General features: G+C 30.2%; 1 protein-coding gene and 1 non-coding gene across 2 annotated transcripts; both read left to right on the forward strand.

Moving 5' to 3' along the window:
* Positions 1 to 4,813: 4,813 nt before the first annotated feature.
* On the forward strand, positions 4,814 to 26,613 carry Smp_076300 (forkhead protein/ forkhead protein domain,putative; the record flags this gene model as incomplete). Its single annotated transcript, XM_018788687.1, has 4 exons — positions 4,814 to 5,733; positions 19,478 to 19,687; positions 22,615 to 23,741; positions 26,497 to 26,613. The coding sequence occupies exons 1-4, from the start codon at positions 4,911 to 4,913 to the stop codon at positions 26,611 to 26,613; spliced, it is 2,277 nt and encodes a 758-aa protein (XP_018646540.1). The 5' UTR covers positions 4,814 to 4,910.
* Smp_tRNA_01897_Gln_TTG.1.1 lies at positions 24,389 to 24,459 on the forward strand. Its single transcript has one exon. It is a non-coding gene (tRNA).
* Positions 26,614 to 27,951: the final 1,338 nt, after the last annotated feature.

The following is a 27,951-nucleotide window of genomic DNA, read 5'->3' on the forward strand; positions in this document are numbered from 1 at the left end:
CAGTGCTTCCAAGTTTTTCTTGGTGGTCTAGCTACAATTGACTTATACTTTCAACTATGAAAATACTGAAATCTCCACAAAACTCCTTCTGATTAATAATATATTTGTAAAATCTCAGCGAATGAATTTGAAGTAAATCCAACGTTTCGTCTGGCAATCTGATTCAAAGAATAATATTTATGAAGTATATCAACAAACTATTCCTTGAATTAATATTAGAAATCTCTTTTTAATCCCAAGTAATTTTGCAATAATATAAAATCCATTATCTGAATAAACATACTGCTAAACACAATAGAATGGATCAGATCAAAAAAATTTTCTTGTCATTATGGCTTGATCCACATATTAATGATACAAGTGTAATTAATGATTAAACAATCTGTGATGTAATGGTAAAATGCCATTTATTTATTTACGGTCATTAACATCCACTGTAATCTATAATTCCAATTACTTTGTTGCATACTCAAAAATGTCTTTTGTTTGATATTGATGAATATGAGAATATCAATTATATGAGTTAATTTTATTCATAGAGTTAATTCCATAGATACTGAAATAGTTTAAACTAATCTGTATATAAGGTCTACTCAATATTGTTCTCATAAAATATTCTCTATTTTATATTAATAAATATGCTCATAAATATCATTGGTTAATTATTACATAGTTCTGATTGGTTGATCAAAAATTGAGTCAATTATCGATCAACTTTTCATTTAAATACACTTTTTGAAAAAGATATTGTTAAAGAAATTAACAAGCTAGACTACCATGGAAAACCTGGAAGCTTCAATTGACTCATGATCTCAACTATATAAAATTAATAAAATCTCCACAAAATCCCCTTCCAAAAAAATTTATTGTATATTCAAGGAGAGATCATTAATTTGATAAACTAGTTTAGTATTTATGATACGATATTATTATGAGTTACTTCCTATCTGATTGAGTAATTCATCAGTTCCATGTACTACTACTACTTTTTCTTTTTTATATAAAGATGGAGTTTAAAAGTGAACATCAACTCATCATGGGTATCAATACCCTAGTTATTAAATATTCATGTAAATACAGTCAATGGAACAGATTATTTCGTTTTCATAATCTAAGCAGTAATGTTACAAGAAATACTCCTGATTTTTATAAATAACATACTGAAGCATTAATTACTTAGGATTAATTTGAAACGTGTTATCCTATTTAATCATTCTCATATCTAGTGTGATTACTAATTTTTTGTAACTATTGGGAACTGGTATCACCTAGTTTCACACTGACAGTAAATCCAACTGCTCCTAAATTGAGATGTTTATACCGAATAGGTATTAAATAGTTCTCCATGACATAACCTTTCTGAACAAGATGAAGTGTATTAGGTTTCATTATATCCACTGGGTATCAAACAGGGTATCCCACGACCAAACTTTTACTTGACTCAAAGGACTCAAGAGTACTTCGGAAATTCTATTAAGAAGCCTTACTTGAAAACTAATTAGAGAGTAAAACAGCTACTCATCTATGATATTAGATGAGGATTGTCCTTTATTGTAAATCAAAAAGTGTAAAAACTGAAATTCGAAAAGTTAGATGACTGGTAGAGTTGATGTCGTAAGGCCTGAAGGCTAACGCTTTTATCTGTTGTATAGCTACAGGTTTACAGAGATGAAAAATCAGGACTTAAGAATAAATAACTATTCAGTTATAGTCGGGTTTTCGGCAGTTCTTTGGTCTGATACTATTTCATGATGAGAATTTTATTTACCAGACAAAATCTTCAGTAAACTATTTGAATGAACCCTGAAATGTTTTAATAAGTTGATTTTACAATAAAATAAATGGTTTGTGACTGAGACCATCGATATACTAAAATGAATTCCAATCGGGCTGATAGCTCCTAAGTAAATAAGACGAAAGGTCATGTATTGATTTCCATAGCTAAGTTTAACTGAACACTGTTGGCCGGATTTCGCTGAGATTAGATTAATCTACAGGTGATATTCTTCAAGGATCGATTTGCTCGGGACACCACTGAAAATCAGTTATGGGAATTTCGATTAACCTCTCGTTGGACTGAGATTCTTACATTTATTGGATACTGAATTAGAATCCATCATCATCAGTTCCTTTAAGAATTCAGATTTTCCTCCCTTACTGATGACTACCATCTAGCACGAAACATATACTCAGCATTACCTGTTGACTATTTTCAACAACTTAACATAAAACAATCCATGTGATATCGAGTTACCAATGGACACATCGTAATTTGAACCATGGAATGTATAACATTAAAAAAACTAGACACACATGACATTGGTTAGTACTCAGTGATTAATAAACGTGAAATAATCATCGTGTTTCATCAGTTATTCCAATAAATCATATGAGAAATCTTTCCGTTAACTTCTGATTGTTTCTCTGGTCTAGTAATCTTAACAGTTTAAGTTTAATTCTAACTCTTTTAGTAAGAGTTAGTCTTGTAAATTTTCTTCTTTACAGTATAACTATATGATCTGAAATATTGGTTCATCGGTTTAAATGTTTTTATAACTGTTTATTTTGCTAGTTAATGTGATTCAGTTCATAAATACACACAGTTTAAGTACAAAATAATAACGGATGATAAAATTGGTTAGTAATACTTTAGTACATGGGAAAAAATGTTTTAAATTTGTTTTTGGGAAAAAGAGCCTTAATTATTCAGCACACGAACCTTATCCCTAACATATATATAATGGACATTATATCGTTCAGAGTTTTTAAGCAATGTGTTTATATTAATTTACTTCAATGTTTAACGTATAAACTTTTCTGATCAAGTATAATACACTAGATACTGTCTAATAACTGGCCAGTATTTAATTGTATGTCATCAAATAAGGTTCTGTTAGCATAGTAAATGTACTTTGGCAAAAATGTGACTATATTGCACATACAATACTGTATAATATATGTTTAATGTGAGGGTTTAACAAACGAAATATACACAGTAGTATAATATTAACTATCCAATTAAATCAATTTGTGAAATTTGTGTTCCCTTTGAATAATTTTAATTGGTTATTAAATATGAATATCTTGAATATTCCAATCAAAATTATTGAACATTGCACAAATTCTAAGGCATTAGATTATTAACCTCATTTAAACAAATAATCACATCAATATTCTTACGAGTAGTTCACACTTTTCCTACCCCTTTTATTTTGTTCTGTTGGTTAAGAAATATTTCATATATACAGAGGGGAATTAATTAAAGTTGTGACTGTATGCACATATATGGATTATGTGTGCTTATTCGCAATGACTATTATTTTTGATAGTAATAATAAATCGTGATTACAACTGAACACATCATATTATGTACACACTCTATGGTCTCATAGGGAATACAGAAGTAGTTGAAATCATTCAAATACTATAGAAAAGATCTTTTTCAGGAAAATTAATTAATTTCTTCGCAGTATAATGATAAGATATGGAATAATCACTGTAGTAGTACTGGTTATTGACTAATAATAAATAAATCATCATCATATTCTCATTGTTAATAATTTTTTTTAAACATGTCTGGAGACTATTTTTCAAGAACACCAGCTTTATTATACTCCTATGTTGATTCCGATTATAAAACATTTCAATTTAAAGTTGATCAGATCAATGATTCAATAGCTCCGATGACAATATTTAACTCAAATAATCATAATCATCATAATAATAATTACACAAATCATTATCATCATGATTTCAATGATATATCAATGAAGTATGGAACACAATCTATTCTTCAGGTACTTCCGAATAATCCTCGACATAATAATCATTGTCATCATCAAATAGAACAACAACATCATCGTAATCAACAGGATTGTTTGAATAATTATTGTTCATCTACAACAACACATTTGACAGTATTAAAATTAACTGGTACAACCACTACTGCTAATACAACAATTACATCGACAAATAATGTTAAATGTTATAATATTCATGAATCTGATGATAGTCATTTAAATAATTCAAATTTAAGGCAAATTAATCTTAGTAAACAATCGAACATGATTACATCATCTCATTATGATAATTCATCAACTGGTAATAATCATTTAACAAATGAATTATCCACTGAGAATTGGTGTAAAAATTCTCCACAAACATTAATGAATTTGTCAGAAAATGATCAATGGTTAGTGACATCTACTCCTAGATCACCTTTAACAAGTGACAATTATGTTAATGGTGTAGTTTCTATTAATCTCAGTACTAAAATTGATAAAACAATTACTACTGATGTACAGATTAGTACAATATCGACAACAAATCCTACCCTCAATTGTATAACATCTACAAACAATAAGAATACATTAAAATTGTATTCAGATTCTAGAACAAATCAAAAATTATGCCTAACAGATAATAATATTGATTGTTATGGTACAAATGTAAATGGGACTACTACAGATGTAGATGCTAAATGTTTTTTGCCGCCACCTAATCATATCATATCATCATCATGTATTATAAATGATCATTCAATAAAACCTAATAGTCTACCATTATCAATATCATCTTCATTATCGTCATCATCATCGTCGTCACCACCACCATCATCATCATCATCACCATTATCGTCCTATGATTGTACATTAACAGATTCTAAAATACTGCCTAATAATTTATGGTCTACAACACCTAATTTACTTAATAAACAATTAGGGAATAATAGTAGTAATACATTTCCTACAATTCATGAATCATATCCTATTCAACCTTTAATGACATCTTACTTAAATAATTCTTTGAATATTGATTATCATCATAATCTTCATCACCATCATTGTCAAGATCAGCAACATTCAACGTTCAATAATAATGATAATAATAATAGCAAAATATCAAATTATATGCCAGATATTGACTCACGTCCTTATCATCATCTTCATAACATTAGTAGTCCTGAAGAGTCGTCCAGTGAAGCATGTCCAACTCTATCAAATGAAACAATGAATTATGACACTGAATTAAACAGTTATGAATCACTTCATTCAATCCAATCATCTTGTATATCAAATAATCAATGTATAAATAACATTAACCAATGTAATAATAATGAACGAAATCATCAAGTCGATGATTGTTCAACAATTTTAGGTTCGGTAAACTTTACCTATTTGAATTCTGTGCCAATAAACCCAGTTTTACCAACAATGACTACATTTACAACGACAATGACAACAACGACACTTACTACCACAGAACCAGGAGTATCATTGTCGTCAGTAGCAACGTCAAAATGTATTTCAAATGGTTTCATTAATAAACATGAATCAGATACAATGAAATCGTGTACTCATGAGAATAATCCCACAGTGTCGCCATCTATGTTGTTATATAATACTATGAATATACCATTTCATAAAATGTTAATGAAAGGCACCAGTGATAGTCATGAACTAAATGATCAAGATGACAACATTGGTAATGAAGATGATATTGATGAGGATGAGGACGAAATAGAAGATGTGGAAGATGGTGATGTAAATATGGAACATAATCATTCAACTGACTTATCCGATTGTGAAAATGATGATGATAATGGTCACAACGATGATGTAGAAGGTGCAGATGTTACAAAACAAAGAGATCGAAATACAATTAACAATACGAAATCTAAATTAAAGGATGAATTAAATAAAGATATGGATAATCGAAAAAAGAACATTGGAGGTAAGCTCTTTGTCAAATTGTTTAAGTCAATGGTTGGAAACACAGTCGTATAAAGCTAAAATATGATATGTCTGATGGCAGCTTGAACTTAGATTTCAAATAAATATATTAATTAAATTGTGGCTAGTCTTAGAATCTAAAACATTCATCCATTAACATTTGTAACTCTTTAAATGTATGGTCTAACATCCCAATGCTGATATTCTCTAATCTACTATGCGTTATTTACTATTGAGACAAGCTAGCCGTTGATCAAGTATATGTTTTAATAGAAAACCTCTCAAATTCAGTCCCTAATATAAACAGAATTTTACAGTTGGTCACTTTGTTAAAGTTTAATTGTAATCTGATCTCATTCCTATGAAATCTGTGTTTTATTATTCATTAAGAAAAAAAGATTAAGGGAAACTCAAAAGTTATGTATGTTAATTGTAACTAAAAAAACAGAACACTCACTTTTTGGATTACTTTTAATATAATCATATATTCATTCACTGTAATTATCATTACGCCATGCATCTCAGTAATTATTGTTTATTTTAACAAACAAGAAATTACTACATTCTTCACGAAACCTCCTTATAATAATCATCATGTGCTCACTAGTGACTGGCTTCAAGATGAGTTTCTTGGAGTTCTAGTGAGACGCCGTGACCAGTGAAGTTCAACCGTGTCTGTTGTAGAGGCAGTTACTCACTGAAGACAGTGGTGGATCGTCGCGTAATATCGCGGAATCCGGCTAAGTGGTCTAGAGAATAAGTGTTCGAACGCGAGGTCGAAGGTGTTGGGTTTGAACCCCACGAGGCGGGATCGTGGATGCACACTGTTGAGTCCCATACTAGGACGAAATGGCTGCCCAGTGCATCCAGGTTTTCCGTGGTGGTTTAGCTTTAATCGACCGATGAATTCATATATTAAACAAGAAATATTTAATAGTCAACTGTTTTTTTTATAGAATATATAATCGGTTTAAAAATGTAACTTGGTATTACTGATGTATTAGCTTAAATTTACAAAGACTGAGAATAACAGTTCACGTAAAATAGATGCCATTGATCATCGAACATTAACATTGTATTATATAATTACAATAACTATTCTATGAAGATTAGTTCTATTAACTTGGATTTGGATATTCATTTAACTGTGAATTTCTTAACCATGGTGATGAATTCAAAAATAACGTAAAAAATCTCTTAAAAAAGTTTATTTGAATAGATTATGAATACAGTGTTTGTTTAAATATTATTTCATTTTTCGATAGTGTAAGAAGAAATCTAATATTATTAGAATTATGATATATATATATATATATCAGCGCTATACATTTCGAACAATCTGATCACACATATACTTGAACTTATGCTGCTAATATCAGCTTATTATCCAGAGTGATGGAATTTAAAATTGTTTCCACATTATAAGCAAAGATTGATAGTGGTTAACAGTGGGATCCAGGACGTGCGTTTCGTCCCACTTTGGACTCGTCAGTTAGATGTACCTGCATCTCAGAGTTGATGTTTTCACATTATTTTCTTCATTATCCTTGTCTTCCCTTACCCTTTATTCTTAGTCTACTTAACCATTTGTTATTATATATAAATATTCCTAACAGGTATATTACGTGTGATCAGATTGTTTAAAATGTATTGCTCTAATATATCCTATAGTTCTGATAATATTCGTCTTCTTATTACACTATTGAAATTAAAATCAAAGGGACTAATGGTTTCATATTTCTTAAAATATGACTCTCTGAATATGTTATTTCGTTTTGTGTTATTTTAAAAAATGATGGTGCATATTTAGAATGTAATTGTTTTGTAATTGTTCCGTTCATTCAAAAACGATATTTCACGTGGTGAACATTTCACTGTCATTCAAGATGATAGGTACTGTTTTGTAAATGGAAATGAAGTGTATACATACACTAATATAAGATAATAGATTATATAACATAGAATCATTTTAAAAATGATTGAAATAGAGTAGAACAAGCTATGGAATATTTCTTTCAAAAAAATGTAAACCAATGTATCCTCTCCATAATGAACTACTAACAATAGAGTCTTTCAAAAAATGTGGATGATTAAGTCATCGTCTCTCTTCCCTAGTGAATATATAAGAAACCTTTTTTAGATACAACTTACATAAATCTAATGTTAATTTTCTTATTTATGATTCAAGAAAACCTTGACATAATCTTAACTTTTGTAATTTACTACCGAGTGTAATATTGTTGTTCGTCAGATTGAGTTCGAACCACAGAAGAGGATTCATTCGCATTAAATGTTTAGGTTTATATGGATATAGTGTGAGGTTGTTGAATAAAATGATTTTTGATGATAAGTTATAAATTAAGTGAATATTAGTAATCAGTTTATCACTTTTAAAATGATCATTGAAATTCCTATTCCATAAGAATAATATTATTATCTAAATTCAATTGGTATTGTTTGTTTGAATCTTCCCATTGATGTTTAGGACTGCAACTGGTCAGTCTCTAATTGGCATATGTGCATACTGTGTGCATTGCCTCAGTATAGCCTTAATTCACAAGCATTGTAAGCAAAGATGGATAGTGGCTAGCAGTGGAATCCAGTGTGACGCACGTTACGTCCTATTTGGGACTCGTCAGCTGGAAGTACCTGCATCCCAGAATTGATGTTCACTATGGGACTCGAGCCCAGTAACCTTTCGCTTCAAACGCCATAGCGTTATCCGCTCAGCTACTGAGTCCTGATAGCCACTTGCTTGTGCAATATATGCAAAAAATATCCTTGGAAAGTGTCACAAAATATCGTAATAAAAGAAAAACGAAACAATGACGTTTAAAATCCTTTCAGGTGGGAAACAAATTAGAAGTAATAATGGATGTTTTTAGTTTGAAGATGAGAAAATCACATTTCCACAATTCAATTATGATAATAAGTTCACCAAGAAATTTCTAGGCATCTAGTATTCGCAACAAACCCTCAGTCCTCTTGGAAAACAGTTGACCATTAGAACTACTAGGTCGTCATAAAGTGGTACAGTTCCTACTTTAATTAATTTTCAACACTATATGACGACTATCTTATTTGATTGGTGACAACTCTCACATTTCATGAGTCATAACAACTTACTAGAACCTCAGGAACATTTTGAAGTAGGTCAATCTATGACGAATACTATCAACAAATTAAACCAATTTCCATAAAATCCTACCAAATAAACAACGATAATAACTGTTTACACCTTGTAATAATACTATCATAGCAAAGGGAAATCATTGTCCAATAAATATTCTATAAGCTATCCAAATGACTCATATATATATAAGGAAAACATCATAAATAGAATTACTATTAAATAGATAATATTATAACTTCAGTTAAGGAAACTAGAAAATATATCACATCTCCCTAACTGTGAATTATCCGATGGTTGAAACATTATTATTTTTAACGTCCAAATTGCTATAGGCCCTTTTTTGATATATATAGACACCCTGGTGATTTGAACTAATAATTGATTTAAATGGATTAAGGGGGTGTTTTGAATGATAATTTCCTTCTTCGCCTTTTTTTTATTCAGTCTTATATTTTTGATGATATAGCAGTTGAGTGCTACTGATGCTGTATTTAATTTGTTATTTTACACATTAAATAAGGTAATGAGTCTAGTCTGAATATATATTAAGAAAAACCGCTTTATCTAAATTGCTTTTTCTCGTTATTCAAATATTGATTACAGAATACTCAATTTATTCATTAATTTATCAAACTGTTTTTTAAATAAGTTGATTTTAGCATATGAAATATGAATTATGTTGTTAGATGGTCCTCGTTACGAACTGAACACATTAAGGGTACGAGTGAAAACCTGGGTACTCATTTATAATGATTACTGAACTTGAACGAAACAGTTGTTTCAAAAGGCAGAAACATTGACATCGAACCTTGACGAATACCACGTACAAATTATGTGAATCTTTACAGAGGTTTCATCACTAAAATTATGAATTGTATTTCTTCATGTCGAAATAATTAGGACAAATAGTTTGGAAACTTTACTCAGTACTTCGATTTAAATTTCAGCAAGGGAAATATTCGAAATCATCAAGTAATGTAACTCATTAATTTCATATAAGTGATAAAATGTTCATTGGACAGTCTTTAAGTATAAAAATATCTTGACTAACATGTCATTTAATAAGTTTTCTGACTAAATATTTACCAAACTTATAGATGAAATACTGAAATGGTTTCACTTTTAAGTAATAATTCATTAGTTACCAAACTAATTATACAAAGTTACTAGAAAAGCGTGATGAACATAAGAATAAAGCGATCCTTGCCAGTGATAATTTGATTCCTCCATGAAGCACTGGGAGAAGCATGAGATTCGGCTATCAATATCACTTTGTAGTAAATGTTTATGGATAAATTTAAGTGAAATCATATTGGACGGATTAAATAGAGATGAATAAGTACATAGCTGAGATTTTTATGTAGAGATTGAAATTTCAATAAGCGAAAATAGACTACTACCCAGTCTGTTCATAGGGTTTATGTAGAAAGCCAGTTTTTCTTTCAATTTTTGATTATTGATTAGAAGATTTTATAGAAAAATTGTTTGATGAAATTCCAGGAGAAATGTTCAACATACATTTTTTTATCAGAAGGGAGTTTTGTGGAGATTTAAGGTTTTTTTTATATAGTTGAAATCATGAGTCAGTTGAAGCTAAACCACCATGGGAAACGTGGAAGCACTGGACGGCCGTTTCCTACTATTGTGGGACTCCTCAGCAGTGCATATCCACAGATCTTTTTAATATTTTGATGTAGTAATTATACCAATCAATTTGTTATCATGATTATTTGACCTTTCATTAATATTTTTAATACAATGTAAAGTGATTCATTGTATGTATGAAAGTCACTTCCATTAGGGTGATATCATTAGAGTATCATTAAAAAAATGTAAGGAACACTAAACTTATTCTGGATTAGGGATTCTGAATAATACCTAATTTATTTGTATTAGTTTTTCAGGTAATATCACTTTAGGATAACATGTACCGTTGAATAAGTGGAGAAAATAGATTTTCTGACATTTCGTAACTCAATGTAAGCCACTTCTTCAGAGAACAGATGACAAAATCAAAATTAATTTAAGTCTATAACAATCTACCTAATGCTCAATTTATTTAAAATTATCAAGTCAAATCTTAGTAATAACACCCAATAGTAATATATGTTTTATCAATCTAGACTAGACTTTTGGATTCATTGAAAACATTACAACAGACATTAATAAAAAAAAAGTGTAAAATAAGTTATATGCAAAGTTTATATTAGTTAAGGCAAAATTATCAAGTTAGTTTAAAACATTTATCCTTTAAACCTTTAATTACAACAAGGAAAAGAGACTAAACGCTTAAAAATATGCCACTTCATCACTCACTATAAGACATAATGATTGTTCCTGAACTGAGTAACTCATAGAACTACCACAATCATTATCAAAAAGGTACAAGTATTTATAAACAATTGTTTACGTGAGATATTTAATATCCGCTGTTAGTCAGATACCATCAGCAACAGCCTTTTATGGGAGAGGACAAACCAGCTTCCAGCTGAAAATGGAAATTAGGAAAAGACTTTGGAAGCAGATTGGACATACATTCAGGAAATCGCCAAACTGCATTACGAGTCAAGACCTAACGTGGAATCATGAAGGGAAACGGAAAAGAGGAAGACCAGAGAACACTGAGTCGGGAGTCGGAAGCGTACATGAATAGGATGAATAACAACTAGAAACAACTGGAATGGATTGCCCAGGACAGGGTTGGGTGGAGAATCCTGGTGAGCGGCCTATGCTCCTCCACGAGGGGTAACAGGCGCAAGTAATTAAGAATAACTCATGTCGGATGTTGATGTCCTTAGAATAAATAACCATAGGTTTAATATTATTCTTTGATAAACTAAAATATTGATTCATGCACGAAATGAATATAGAATACATAATCATAGATTTTTCAAAATTATCTCTTAAAATTCGTATTGTCATGTTGTCAGCTTCGCCAGTGACAAACTCATTAATTTTGGTGCTTTATTCTTCATAAAATTGATAGGTTAGGGAAACTTTCATTTTTCAAAATACCAAATAAGAACATCAGAAAGTCAGATGAGTGGTCATAAATATTTTTTTTATTATTTAAACTTATAACTCATGTTGTAGTGAACGAGAACACAAGCGAGGACAACCAAATGTATTTGAATACAAAATTACAGAACATCTTAGCGAAATCTGAGAACCTTACAGTAAATAAATCACATGCAAAATGTCAATCAATTGTCTCAAACTTCATTGTTATTTTGTTTCCACACCAATCATTCTTTGTTCTCTTTCTCTTTTCTTTGATCTTCTTAACTTTCTTCCGCCAGACATTTCACTTTAGACTGATGATACATACTACTTATATCAGTCGACATCAGTAGCACACACCACAATGTGATTATAACAGTAGAATGCAAGATTATAATGTGAATTATTTTATAAATACTAAAGATTACATAGCCAGAACATTATCAATATAACACAGGATAACACATTTTTAGTTAATTACTTCAGAATTTATAAATAGTAAAAGATATTAAATTAATTCATGAATGTAAAAGTGGCTTATAATTATCAGAACTACAGAAAAATAATAGAGAATAACTATTTAATTATTATACTCATTCATAACAAATAAAGAAATTGATTCATAAGGATAAAAAGCCAATCAAATTTCATGATTCTTTATATTTTTCTCATCTCTTCCTGCTAATATCAGCTTATAAGAGCATAAATATACCAAAAGTAATTTACATGTTCATGCTCTTCTTCATGCGTCCTTACATTGATAAAAAGTTTTTCAAATCTTCCCTCATTGAACTTTTAAAACTTGTTCTTTCATAATATTAGTAATTTTAAAAATGGTATGCCCGATTATGATTTGATACGTTTTGTAAGTTGAAAGCTATATTCAGATCCTAAGCTATTCGGATAACCCCAGGGCTAGCACTACTCAGCGACTTGAAGACCAGAGAGAAGACACGAGTATCAGAGAAACACTTTACTGCAAGGTTCATTTATGTACAGAAAATATAGGGATTTTATAGTAATTTAAGAGTCCTTGAGTTTTTACTGAAAGTTCTAGAATACTGCTAAACATAGTAGCAATGTATCAATCAGCCAATCAGGATCTCCACATGTGACTTTTCCATTTTCGTTATTTTAGTAACATAACTTCTAATTAATCGCTTATTGGTTGAAATGCTCCTTGATGACCCCTGAGCTTGTCATGTCGCTTGCGAGAACGAGAAAAATGCAGGGTCATCCCAACATGATTGTTTTACAGAAGATATAAAAGTCAATAATTTGTACAGTGATTACCAATGAAATAACAAAAAGAACTAGTAATCATGCTATCATTAGTTTAAGCTTAAAATCGAATGTGGTTACAGTCAGTGAGAGTGTGTTTCTCAGAGTGCTATATCTTTATATATTTGAACATAAAAGGTATACACTTAGACATAATGAGTACTTATTTCAATAATACATAAACTGATCATTATATTTCAGGTATTTGTGATCATGTTTACAATATTTATCGTTATGGATGAAAAAAAGCCACAATCATTTTAACATTATCCATATTGAGCTTTCATATTTACACTGTAAATCATCTTCTTCTTCTGCTTCTTCATTAAAATTATAATTGATCAAAATGAATAGAAAATAAATTACTCACTTACTTACTTACGCCTGCTACTCCCAATGGAGCATAGGCCGCCAACCAGCATTCTCCAACCCACTCTTTCCTAGGCCTTCCTTTCTAGTTCTATCCAGTTTCTGTTCATTCTTCTCATACCTGCCTCCATTTCTCAGCGTAATGTGTTCTTTGGTCTCCCTCTTTTCCTTTGGCCTTCAGGATTGCATGTGAGGGCTTGTCTTGTGACGCAATTGGGTGATTTCCTCAATGTGTATCCTATCCGATTCCAGCGCTTCTTCCTGATTTCTCCCTCCGCTAGAATCTGGTTTGTTGTCTCCCACAGTAGGTTGTTGCTGATAGTGTCTGGCCAACGGACCCGAAGTATCTTGCGTAGACAACTGTTAATAAACACCTTTATCTTCTGGATAATGGCTTTCGTAGTTCTCCACGTCTCTGCCCCATACATTAGAACTGTCTTGACATTTGTATTGAAAATTCCGATGTTAGTGTTGGTTGACAATTGTTTTGAGTTCCAAGAAAATATATTAAATGTACAAAATAATTATTTCAAAGAATATCTGGAATTATTAAATAAATCTTTATGAAATAATTGGACTTTATGAAAACAAATGAGATATAAACTTAATTGTAATGGTATAGTGATTTGATTCAGGTCTTAATTATTAAAATGGGATCATTTCAACAGTTTATATAATGTAGTATATTTAACAAATTAAAAAAGAAAACTGTAAACCATACATATTGATACTATAGAAATGACTGTTTATTTTGTATATTAATATACTATTAAGAGATTGATCACATGTGAGAGCAAACTAAGAAGATAGGTGTCTAGTGTTTAGTAAATATATCATGTAGGTGTTCATGTCTTCTTATGATTCTCATAGTAACCATAAGTAATATTATTATTACTAATGGGTTTACTTAAGTAATGCTTTTTATGATTATCATTTTGTCTACTTTATTAATAACGATTTGTATATATTCTTTATAGTAGCAGTTTAAGTAGTGATATTTCTCGTTTATCCTCTTTCTATTATAGATTGTACTTATTATGATTCTAGATGGTAATAATAACTGTTTGTCACTAGCTAAATGAATTACCTTATTAATGCTCCATACAAGTAAACTGAAAACAATGAATGCTAAGTATTAAATGATTCTATGTGTTAGAATCCAGGAAAAAACCAATTATTTACAAGACAAATAGTTTGTGAACTATATATATGATAATAATTATTCGTAACATTCAGTTAGTCTTTGAAGTCTTAATGATTATGTGTTGGTGGGTTGTTTTTAGTCATTTTGTTTCCAGCTGTATCGGAAGAGGTATAAAACACTAAAAAAAGTTTTATTTCCGAACCAAAACCTTGTATATTACTTCCTTGTAATTTATCAGAAGTCATAAGATGCTTAGGTACCTGCCGATTCTAAGTAATTTAGGTAACGTTAAGTACGTTAACAGTTTCGAATAATTATTGCATAATATGCAGCATACTTTCAAAATATCTCCAAATTCTATTTAACTGACATCCTGTGTCTATTAATAATCATTATAATAATATTTTACTGTTCAATAAAAATTTCACTAAGTCCTCTTCTTATACAGTCCAAATAGTACTCAGTACTGTTTTGGTGCAGTTGTAAAATAATTTGAAGCTTGTCCTTGAAAAAATTTAGTAACAGAAACGTTTTTATTCGATTAATTTTAACAGAAGAGATTTTTATGCGAAGTGGTAAAAGCATTTAAGCATGAAAAATATCTTGAGAGAGCTATACTACTCACTAGTAATACAAAAATATACTTAAATTTTATATGTATTTCTTCAAGAAGGTCTGTTTAAACAAGCGAATGAATAGTTATTGTGATGTGACATTCGGACTTAAAAAAGAAACTTTTAACGTATTTAAATTCAAAATAGTTAGTTAATTATCCATATGATATTTTATTATTATTACAAACGAAAACCCTAATCCATTTCTTCGATGAACTTTTATTTGGTTATTATTAATTTCTTACTGTACTTGTTTGGATAAAGTAGAGTAGAACTGACTCAACAGCGAGTAAAGCAGAATGACAAATCACTAAGTTATTAAAAAGTGATAGCTTTAGTGGTTAAAATGAAATAGTGACTCAAAAGGATTCCAATATTAAATACGCCTGTTTACAAAGTGTATTCAAGTAGGATATACTTTTTTAATATAACCGTAAAATATATATATATATATATATATATATATATATATATATATATACATATAATGACAGTATGAAGTTTCCAAAGCATCAAATGTCCATAAAATTTTGAACGCGGCCCTAAAGATATTTACGATCCTTTGGATTAACAAACAGTTATGATGGTACAGTAAAGCCATAACTAATATTTACCATGTATATTTATTAATTAAGTTATTCATTCTTCATTTTCTGTTCATAATCATTGATAATCAATTTATGTGGTGGGAACCAGGAGTTATTTACTGTTTGGTTCAGATATATATTGACTTATTCCAAATAAGTAAAAAAAATATCAACCACTAGAGCAGAATCTGTCCATATATTATGCAAATGTCAATGCTTTTTGTTGACTTGCATTTTATAATGCATCACTGAATATTTCATTTATTTTTTTAATCAACCCACTTATTTCTCATAGTGACTAAAAAAACTTAATGTATCCCATATTTTTTTATTATATATATTCTCCTCTCTCCCTCCCCCTCTCTCTCTCCATATATATATATATTGTTCGTCATTGAAAATAATAGACTTATCCATAATGTCATCCAATCGAATTACCATAACATATTTTACATTAAACTGTCAGATTCGAGCGACCAATATTCTGGCGATTTAATATTCTGTTTGTTTGTGTTATCAAACAAATTGCTTTATCAAATTAGACTAGACATATTGTTTAATGTCATTGTATTTTTAGATTTAGTGCTTACGATTACAGGAAAGGTGATGTACAGTCTGATTAGATTTTAACTTATATAAAAAAATTATGAGGAGCAATGAATTCACTAACTAATACTCTTATCATGAGATGGGGGTTTTGTGGAGATTTTAGTAATTTTATATAGTTGAAATCATGAGTCAATTGACGTTAGACCATCATGGAAAACCTGGAAGCACTGGACGGCTGTTTCATCCTATTGTGCGACTCCTCAGCGCCTCATCAACTCAAAAAATGTCACTTAGTTGGTCAGAAGTTTTGGAAAACTTTAATTTCTTACCTCTTAAAATAATTCTATCAAATTTCATAATTCACTGTTAAAGTTATGTCTATTATTATATATATTAATTATTGTGTTATTACTTAAGCTGTATAACTAAACAATTGACTTTGATTCATTACTGAATCCAGATTATCCTACAAAGAAACATAAATTATTCTAGGAGTTTGTTCAATGACACTTAAATGGGTATGACACTGTGGAAAATGATTTCTACAACCTCACTTATCTTAAATCCTACTTTATTAGTTTAGTTGTTTGAAACCCATCTAACAGCTAATGTTTAAGTTAGAAGAAATCTTCTTACAAGCTGTTTAACAGTCTATAAAATAACGTTAAAATTTTATAAATAATACGAAAAAAATGTGAAATTTTAAATAATAAGCACTTCCTTACCTATGTAAAGTGAGCAAACCGTTTAAGTAGTCTTAATTCCTAGATTAGGATTCTTAAAAATAATACAAACAAACGATCTATGGATCGATGAATGTCCATCAAGAAAGAAAATGTTGAAATGAATTACAACTAATTAAAACACTAAAGAGAGTGAGATGGAATAGTTCCTTTTTTTAACTAAATAAATAACAATTTCTTCAAATGATTCTGACATATTCAATAAACTGTTTTTCTTCCTGAAAAAAGACAAGAAATAGATATGAAGAAAACAATGGAGATTAAGTAGATAAACATAGAATCTAAAATTAATGATAATTTCTCAATGTCCATCAAAAAAAACACAACGAAAACACAGCATCTGGAACATCCATCACCATCACCAACATCATCATCATCATTTCAGACGCTTGCTATCATTATTAGTGAAAGGTAGAAAGAAAAAACATAGTACTTACCAATTACTGTAAAATCTAGTGTACTTTAACTAACTTAATTTAAAAATACAAAACTTTCGCTTTGATCAAAGGCGACGATAATTATAACTGTACAAGACATAATTCTATCAGTTCGTTTATATTGTTCAATAATAGTCATATGATCTATCATATCAACTATGTACATTTTTTATAGACTTTATATAAACAAAATCTTTTAGCAGTAAACTAATACATGTATACATATATACGTTATTTTACATGGACATATTAAAGAAGAAATATACATAGGAAGTGAGAAGATGGGCAAGTGATTAACTAAAAAAACAAAGAAACAATTGAAGAATACATGGACAAAAATTTAGTATTTCCGGTCAATCCTTAAGAAAAAAACAACAAGCAGTCCATATTGTACTTCAACTGTTCGTATATAATTTATTATCATTATTAGATTTTTCGAGAATAGCGTTTTTGACAGACATTACAATGAAGGATCTAGGAAATGAATAGCTTGTTATGTTAAATAAACATACATTATATATATATTTGTATAGAAAAGACACTCGGATTAGTACTGTTTTATGAATCTCTTTCTTTATACCTTCATTTTTTTTGTCTATGTCTAGTCTATGTCAATCTAGTCTAAAGGAAACATAATTTTTTTTAGAATAGAATAATGTTTATTTTCAAATTATTTAAAGAATCTTCATTTAGTTGTTCATAATTAAGCTTAATAAGATTAACGCTTAGATGTTCCATCCTTCAAGGAAGTTAGTTTTTAGGTTATAATAGAAATATAATGATTGTTCAAGTTAATAGATATTCTCTTCAATTACCGTCTAAGGTTTCGTCAAAAAGAAACCCAAATATAATGATTTCAATCTAATCATTGAATGAATTAAAAACGTCTTGTAAAAAATATTTAGGAAGTAGTTAAGCTCGAACTAAAGCTAAATATATCAACGATTCTATATTAACAGAAGGAAGTTTTGTGAGGATTTTAGTAATTTTATATAGTTGAGATCATGAATTAATTGAAGCCAGATCACCATAGAAAACCTAGAAGCACTGGACGGCCGTTTTGTCCTATTGTGGGAGTCCTCAGCAGTGAGCATCCACGATCCCGGCCTCACGAGATTCGAACCCAGGACCTATCGGTCTCCATGGTGGTCTAGCTTCAATTGATTCATGATCTCAACTATATTAAATTCTATATTAACTTAATTTTGTTGTCATAATGTTTCAATACGAAAAAGCTAAGAAAAGTATATTCAAATTTACTTGAAAGGATATTATGAAGATAGTGAAGGTAGTATTCGTTATATATTAATCTCAGATGAGTTTTTGGAGTACTAAGTAGATAATTTTCCTTATTTTGAAACTGTTTAATACCACGTACACAGATCTATGACTTTTAGTTCATATGGGGAACGCTTGGATACTTAGATCACTGGATCAGAGTTTAATAAAATAAATTTAACTTTACTCAGTCATTCAATGAAGAAACTTTGTGAAGATTGATATAATTTGTAAGCAATATTTGTCATAAATTGACCTGGGTTAAACTATTTTTGAAAAAAAATTGTAAAAGATGGATCATAAAGTAAACTAAGATCGTTGGTTTGAATTTTTATTTTAACTGACAATTGAATGTCTAAGTAATGATCAAATAACTATCTGGATCATATTATGATAAAGAATTTTTATTATCGAAATAATCGAGGCAATACGCACAGTATGCACATATGTCAATAAGAGACTGACCAGGTTCAATCCTAAACATCAGTGGGGAGATTCAAACAAACAATATTAAGTGAATAATCTCATTCTGTTTAAAAGAAAGCATTACATGTGTTACATGTGTTAAATATTTAATTTATTCATTTTCGTTTCTTCTTATTTTTAATAGCTGGTAGACGATCAGAAAAACCTCCATATTCTTATATTGCATTAATTGCAATGGCTATCAAAGCATCTCCATCAAAACGATGTACACTAAGCGAAATCTATCAATATCTTCATACACAATTTCCATTCTTTCGTGGACAGTATACTGGATGGAAAAATTCAGTTCGACATAATTTGTCATTGAATGAAGTTTTTATTAAATTACCAAAAGGTAAGTGCATATTAACATTTCTGTCTAGAAAAAAGGTGACTAAAATGGAAGTCTTTTTTGAAGTTACTGGACTGTACACAGACGAATTAGGTATGACCCAAACGTAGGGCCTTCAGTTGTTACGGCTAACACTTAAGCACTAGAACTAGTCGTGTATAAAATCAATCTGTAAAATAGCTTTCACTAAAATCTGAGTCATTCCACGGATAACTTATTTTAAGATGTTCCTGGAGTCCTTGCAAGTAGTTGTGACTGATGGAGTTTAGACGTATCTTGGGTGAAACAGTTGTGACCAGTGGTATCGGATAATAGTCGAGATATATACCAAACCTATCCAAGTTGTAACTGTATCATCGGGTATCGAGCCAATGGTCTTAATAGTTAAGGATTTATAGCGAGACCTGTAGGTCCTGAATCGGATCCTTATTGTTGTCGTGAATAATCTTTTACCAGGAAAAGATTTCTGTTTAGTGCCCACCAATTTATAATGGTATCCTGACTGACATGAATCTGTAAACAATACAGCCCAGAAATTCGTTAACGTTTAAAATAGTTTCCATTATTGTATGATAAAAGGTTAAGAACTATTAAAATTGAAGAGATACTGAACAGCTGTTTCTTTCTTGTTTGAAACTTTTTAACCTCAAATCATTCAAAACAGGACGTAAAAGACTTTAAACATCTTTCAGATCTCATGTTCCGTAGCATATCATTCATTTATTTAGTCAGAGTTTATTATCACTTTTAATTTTATTCAATACTCTGTATAGTTCAGTTAACATTACATGATAATGACAAGTAACAGTTTCACTTTCTCTGTGTACCATTATAATTCAATTTACACATCATCCTAGTAACATGATTGATAGATTTGTAAAACTATATCAAATGTTACAGTTTCTTACTACGTTCCTATAATTTTTCACATTAAGTATATACACCTAGAACTTTATGGATGAGTTTCACGTCATTAAAAATTACTGAAAAATGTAGAAAAAAAAAGAAAAATGAAAAACATTTACATTTAAAACAAATGAATTAAAATTATTTTTACTACTAGCACCACCCTGTCAATAAAATTCAGTATTTATTCAATAATGGGAAGTAGAAGTCTTTTTTCTTTTCTCGACATTCACTTAGTATTGTTTGTTTGAATCTTCTCATTGATGTTTAGGACTGTAACTAGTCAGTCTCTAATTGGTATATGTGCATACTAAGTGAATTTAAACTTCACCCCATTGCACAAACAAGTGGCAATCAGGACTCAGTAGCTGAGTAGATAACGCGATGGAGTTTGAAGCGAAAGGTACTGGGTTCGAGTTACAGAGTTAACATCAACTCTGTGGTGAAGGTACATCCAGCTGACGAGTCCCATATAGGATGAAACGTGCATCCTGGATTCCACTGATAGCCGCTATCCATCTTTGCTTACATTATTCATCTTGTTTATATATTGTAAAGTTACTTAATGAAAATTTTTTAAAAAAAATTTCACATTTATACACCTATTTAACAATTATAATATCCAAAATATTTAAGTATTATAATTAAATGTGATAGATTTTTTCAATCTCTATGTAATTCAACTAAATCATCGTGTAATATTTCTTATTATCAATGGTTATCATACATCAAAGGTAATAAATACAATATACAGGTATTTAGAATTGTTAAAGTTGTAGACATAGTACTATGTAACTATATATATAGTAAATATACCATAAATCATAATGAATTGCGACAACATATGATATACATTGTAATTTATACAATCAACTTATAATGATTACTTAATAGGGTATTTGTTACCATATAGGTATTAGTTTAAGACTTAAAAAAAATAGATAAGTCTATAACTATTTAGTGATACAATGTTTCCGTGGGTGAAAATGGTATTTATTTATGATCATATTATATATATACGTGTAACTATTGAGTGGAATGTTTGTAAGAGTAGTGAATCAAGGATATTTAAACATAAAATTCTTATGAAATCCACATGATCTTTTAATATAAAATTTGATTTTTCTTTTATTGAGATTATAAAGTAATTGATGTTAGACCACCATTAAAGACGTGGAAACATCGGATGGCCGTTTCGTTCTATTATGGGAATTGCGAGCAGTGCACATCTACGATTCCACATACGGGATTCAAACTCAGGACCTTAGGTCTCGCGTGTGAAGACCTAACCTAGAGAGCACTAAGCGGACATCCAACAGTGTTAATGTCTAAGTTTAACTAATCTATGAAGTTGTGTGACCATCTTTCATTATCTCAGGTGGATACCTGTCTCTACCTGACATAAATTAGCTCCACTGGTCTCGGTATCTCACTAGAACTCCGAGAATTCTTTCACGAAGCTAGTCACTAGTGGGTACATGGTAATTATTATTATGGGGTTGTAGAGATTATCAGGTTTTTGATTAAGATCATGAACTGATTGATGTTAGACCACTACCACAATCCCATACTGACAAAATTTAATTATTGTGCCGTCATAGTAATGTAATTCATCAGTGGTTCGTATTTGAAAGCCTACTTACAAAAGGATCTAGGATCTTTAAACTTTCCAACAACGAACTAACCTTAAAACTATTTCTAAATTTAAATAAGTTGCGATATAGAACACAAAAATCGTCTTGTATTCTATCCCCAGAATGAGGGTAGTTGTTTTACATTTATTATTCTTTTGAACTCATATACACAGATGTACTAATTTAGAATCCATTTTAAAAAGGATTCAATAAGGTTATTTAAGCTTTTCAACAAAAAGAATTTTATCTCTTAGTGGGGTTTTCGAAAAATTGTTAACACCAATGATATTACAGTCATTTTAAAAGAAACTCACTTAATTTCGTACAGTTAAATATTTTATTATATGTTTTTATCTGTAATGTCCTATGAATGTTTATGATGATACTTAGGTATGGGTCGTCCTGGCAAAGGTCATTACTGGACTATTGATCCAGCAGCAGAATTTATGTTTCAAGATGGTGCATCAAGAAGACGACCAAGAGGTTTTCGAAGAAAATGTGCATCAGCAGCAGCAGCTGCTGCTGCCGCCGCAGTAGCGGCAGCAGTTGCAGTAAATATTTCATCAGGAAATAATTATTCACAAATAACTCATGATAATACAATGCATAAAATTTCTACAACACCTTTTGATAGTTTTAATTTAGGAAATATGAGTCATGATTTATTATTAACTAAAGAAATGTCAAGATTTTTCATACCGAATTCAGCAAATACTCGTAGTATGAATTACGATAGTATAAATAGTGTTTCTAAACTTCAACCACTTTCTAACGGATTGTCAATTTCATCAAATTTTAATATAACAAATTCTACATCAGTTAAGCGTGTAGAACTAGAAGGAGTTGGACCATCATCTTCATCATCTTCCATTGACAGTGTTTTCTGTAATCGTATTGCAACTACTTTAAATGGACAAATACATGGATCCACTACATCAGGTTCAGTTTCATTTGATAATGTATTCCGTACACAGTCAGATTCCTTTGGGATAAAACTATCAAATTCACCGATGGAAATTTCAACAATAACAACCCAACTTACAGAAAATATAAATGCTTCTAGAACCAACTCAGGTGATTTAGATCCTTCACAATACAGCTTTATGAACTCATCAGAATATTTCAGAAACAATAATAGTAATATTTCAGTTAGTCAACAATTGCCTCCAATATACCAAACTATGATTCACAAAACATTACCATGTATACCAAACTCAAATCCTACAACTGTCTCTTCACTTTATAAACCTACTATTTCAGACTCATATATTGGTTCAGTGAATATAAGTAACAATACACAACATCATGAAGATATAGAAATAGATTATACAACGTACTATAGTACAGAAAAAGATTCACAAAGAAGTGGCTCACATTCAACCCCAATAAAAATAAACCATCATAATTTATATGAAAATAACTTCAATCTTATACAAAATTCTCAGGGTTTATTGTTAACTTCAAAAGACTTGAGTTTACTCAATCAAAATAATGAACAATTAAATAGTGATCTTGACGTACGTTGGTCTAATGAACATATATGTTGGCCATGTGGTACATCTATAAAACGAAATCAGATATTCAATCCAAAAGAGTGTGGTCATACAGATATTCCTTCAAATCCAATCGAATCTAATTTATATACTAATGAAATTTTTAATATTTCTCAAATGAATACTAATACTAATACTTGTAGTAATAATAATAGTCCAACTGTTCATGATTTCAATGATCCTACAAGAAGATTTCAAGAATATAATAATAATTCTTTGTATACAAGATCATTATTATCTCCATCTTCTAAAAATAATTCACAATTAATTGATTCAAATATACAACATATCAATTTAACTAAATCAGATGAATCAAATCAAATTAATTATTCAATGAATTCAATTGATAATAAAATGAATATTCATATTGATAATTCATGTCTTTCTAATTGTTCACAAACTGATAATAATCAAAATAAAAATGAAGGTAAATGATTATACAATACAATTATTAATTATATTCTAATTTTATATAGTTGAGTTAATTGAAGCTAGACCACCATGGAAAACCTGAAAACACTCGACGACCGTTTCATCCTATTGTGGGACACCTCAGCATCCACGATCACATTGAAATTCACTAGGTGTTGTTTACTTGTAATCTTCCCATTGTTATTTAGCTAAGTGGATAACGCGATGGAGTTTGAAGCGAAAGGTACTGGATTCGAGTGCCAGAGTGAACATCAACTCTGAGATGCAGGTACATCCAACTGACGAGTCCCATATAGGACGAAACGCGCATCCTGGATTCCACTGCTAGCCACTATCCATCCTTATATTAAAATTGTTGATAATTTAAGTAAATTAACAAGGAATTTTTTAAAATTATAACTAGTTCAAGTTTTACTAATAATTACAAATTTTCATTCAGTAAAATGGATGCCAAAAAGTATTTACCATTAGAATTGTCGACTAGACTAAAAAAAATGAAAATTATACAAACTAGGTTAGTATTTAATTGATAACCTCAGCTAACATGAATAGTTTGATGAAGCGAAATTTTAAACAAAATTAGAAACAAATTATTCATAGTTCAATAGTTGAGACTGATAGGTCATGGGTTAGAATCACACGAGGCGGGATCGTGTATGCTCACTGCTGAGGGGTCCCACAATAGGATGAAACGGCCCGTCCACTGCTTTCAGGTTTTCCCTGGTGGTCTAGCTTCAAATTGATTCATGATCTCAACTATTAAAATTACTATAATATTCACAGGAAACCCCTTCTGAAACTATTTATACTTTGAAGAAGTTTGGTTAAAATACCATCCTTCTATAAGATTGACTGATATCATAAGAGAGACGATGATTTCATTAATCTTAAAAATAAAAAAATACATACCCCAATCTTCATACGTAATGGAACACATTGGAAATCCTGTTGTTTTATTATGTGTATGATTGATTAAAAAATTGTTTTAAAATAGGTTATGTGATTTATAAAAATAGACAAGCTTTTTGTTCTATTTGAGATTCATCTGTTTGATTTTACTGTATTTTAGCATTAACGTTCACATCGGAGCTTGACCTGAGTATTTTATGCTTTAAGCGTCCAACGCATCATCCGCTGAGCTATCAAGTTCATATAATCACTAATGAGAACGCGTTAGCGTTCAATGCAAAGGGCATTTAGTTGAGTCTTAGTCTGAATATTAACACTGGGGTATAGGTAGTACCTAACTGACGAGAACCAATCAAGATGAACTATTCATTCTGGATTCCTTTACTAGCCGCAATTCAGATGTATTAAAATCTTATGACTGAAAGATTATTTCGAGACAATCTACTCTGGTCACGCATAAGGTAACAGAGACTAATCAATCTCAGCCTTCAATACCAATAACTGAAAATCACAAATCTTTGCCAACAACTCTGAGTACAAGAACAGCATGTTCAAGAACAGCATGTTCAATCCCTCAATATATTATGGTCTTAACCTTCTATCAGATATTGCTTTTTTCTCTTGACTTCTTTCCAACTATTCTTCACAACTGCCGATTAGCCCTTATCACAACTTTCAATTATTGTGTTCCTAATATCTATCAAACGGACAATTATCTTTACATTAACATTTTTTACTAACCGGTTATTACACAACATTTGATTGATTTTCGAAGTAACAAGATTGTAACAAACCCCGATAATATTTCAGGCAAGAATCTAACATTTATGATTTACTTGTGATTATCATACCGCCCTACTTTTATTGATTATAGTCAGACCTATCTAAAGATACACTTATGTTGAGATGTTAAATGGTTATAGGTAGTCGACAGGAATCTATTTACCCAGGTTTCATACCAGTCGGGATTCATCAGAAAGGATGAGGCATCTGAAATCTCAAGGAAACAGGTGTTTTTTATGGCCTTCAAACCCACGTCTCCGACTTCATACTCTGAGATAATACCAGAATAGCCCGGTGTTAAAGTCATGACATCTTAACATAGTGTATGTGATTTCGAGCCATATTGACTGTTGGTTACATTTTATCGATCGAATCCGATTGCCACTCAAGGACTGGAGAAATATGACACCAGTTAATCATCAGTGATTAATCTATCCTGAGATTACACTTAAACTGTAAAGTTATTAAATCTTACATTATTTTTTCCGTATCTATCACAAAACGAAAATAATCGCACAAAACAGATAACAATTTCCAACTAAAATTCAATTGATAACCTTTGATAGAGAATTTCATATCATTTTGTTTTATTTAGAAATTCATGAAAGTAACGAAATTTTGGAATACAGTACAACAACGGATTCATTATCAACATTCATTACAAGTCCACATTCTCAAAAACATAACTATATGTGAATATTTATTTGGTTAACTAATTAATTACTTATTTGTTTATGAGTAGTATAGTGTACTACTTAAAATTTCATGACTTTTACGATTGCTTTTTCTTGTTTCTTTTAACTCCTTATACATATATATAAGTAAAAACAGTTTCGTCAAATGTTCAACATAAATATATGCATATATTTTCATTTAAGCGTTTACACTGACATATATATATGAATATAAAATAACAGTTTTCTTGGATATTTCGTTCATGCATACTAATACATCTTTTGTTTTAATCAATCATCTGTCTTCTTTACCATATTATTCGTTGTTTTTCTCGTGAAATTCATCTATCTATATATAACTGCATATATATCAGTATTAATATGGTTAAAAAAGAAATACTACTAACTATTAAGAATAGAAGTAGCTTTTTGTGATTTTTCTTTCATATTTAACAATTCACAAAATGCAATTTCTAAACTATAATCTAAATGCATGTGTGTTCACATTGAAAAGAACAAAAAAGTAAACAGGTCTCCTTTTTATCTTCTTCTATTTCTCAGTTAACAGTTTTAAAATATATATATATAATTAAATTATGTTGAATATTTGTGAATTAAATAATGATCTTTGAATCTCATTGGTTGTTCTGTCTTAGTATATGTTGCTTTGTCAATAAATCAAGAAAAAGAAAAAAAGATAATAAGCGAAGATGAATAGTGGCTAGCAGTGGAATCCAGGATGCACGTTTCGTCGTATTTGGGACCCGTCAGCTGGATGTACCCGCATCTCAGAGTTGATGTTCACTCTGGCACTCGAATCCAGTACCTTTCGCTTCAAACTCCATCGCGTTATCCACTCAGCTACTGAGTCCTGATAGCCACTTGCTTGTGCAATGGGGTGAAGTTTAATTTCCCCTTTGTTTGGATCTTCCCAGTTAATTGTTTAAGGACTGCAAGGGTCTATATCGAGGCATCCTACGCACAGTATGCACATATGCCAATAAGAGACTGACCAGTTGCAGTCCTAAACATCAATGGGAAGATTCAAACAAACCAATGCTAAGTAAAAGAAAGATAATGTTAGATGAAAATATGTTTCTCTATCTGCATTTTTTTCTCCGAATGAATACGGCGTATAATACTGTTTACACTACTTACTAATAACTTTAAGGTTTCTAACAATATGAAATGATAATTAGTTTTATCTTTTATGTAAATCTATTGAAAATCGTTCATATTTATAACAAATTTGTAAGTCATTTTAATTACAAATGAAGTCGAAAATCAATAATTCAGCTGAAGTGGAAGTTCATGAAGTTTGTAGTCCAGTTATCAGTTGAAACTTTCATAAGCTTGGATCGTAATGATAATGATCT

Source organism: Schistosoma mansoni, assembly GCF_000237925.1.
Source record: "Schistosoma mansoni, WGS project CABG00000000 data, supercontig 0138, strain Puerto Rico, whole genome shotgun sequence".
NCBI lineage: Eukaryota > Metazoa > Platyhelminthes > Trematoda > Strigeidida > Schistosomatidae > Schistosoma > Schistosoma mansoni.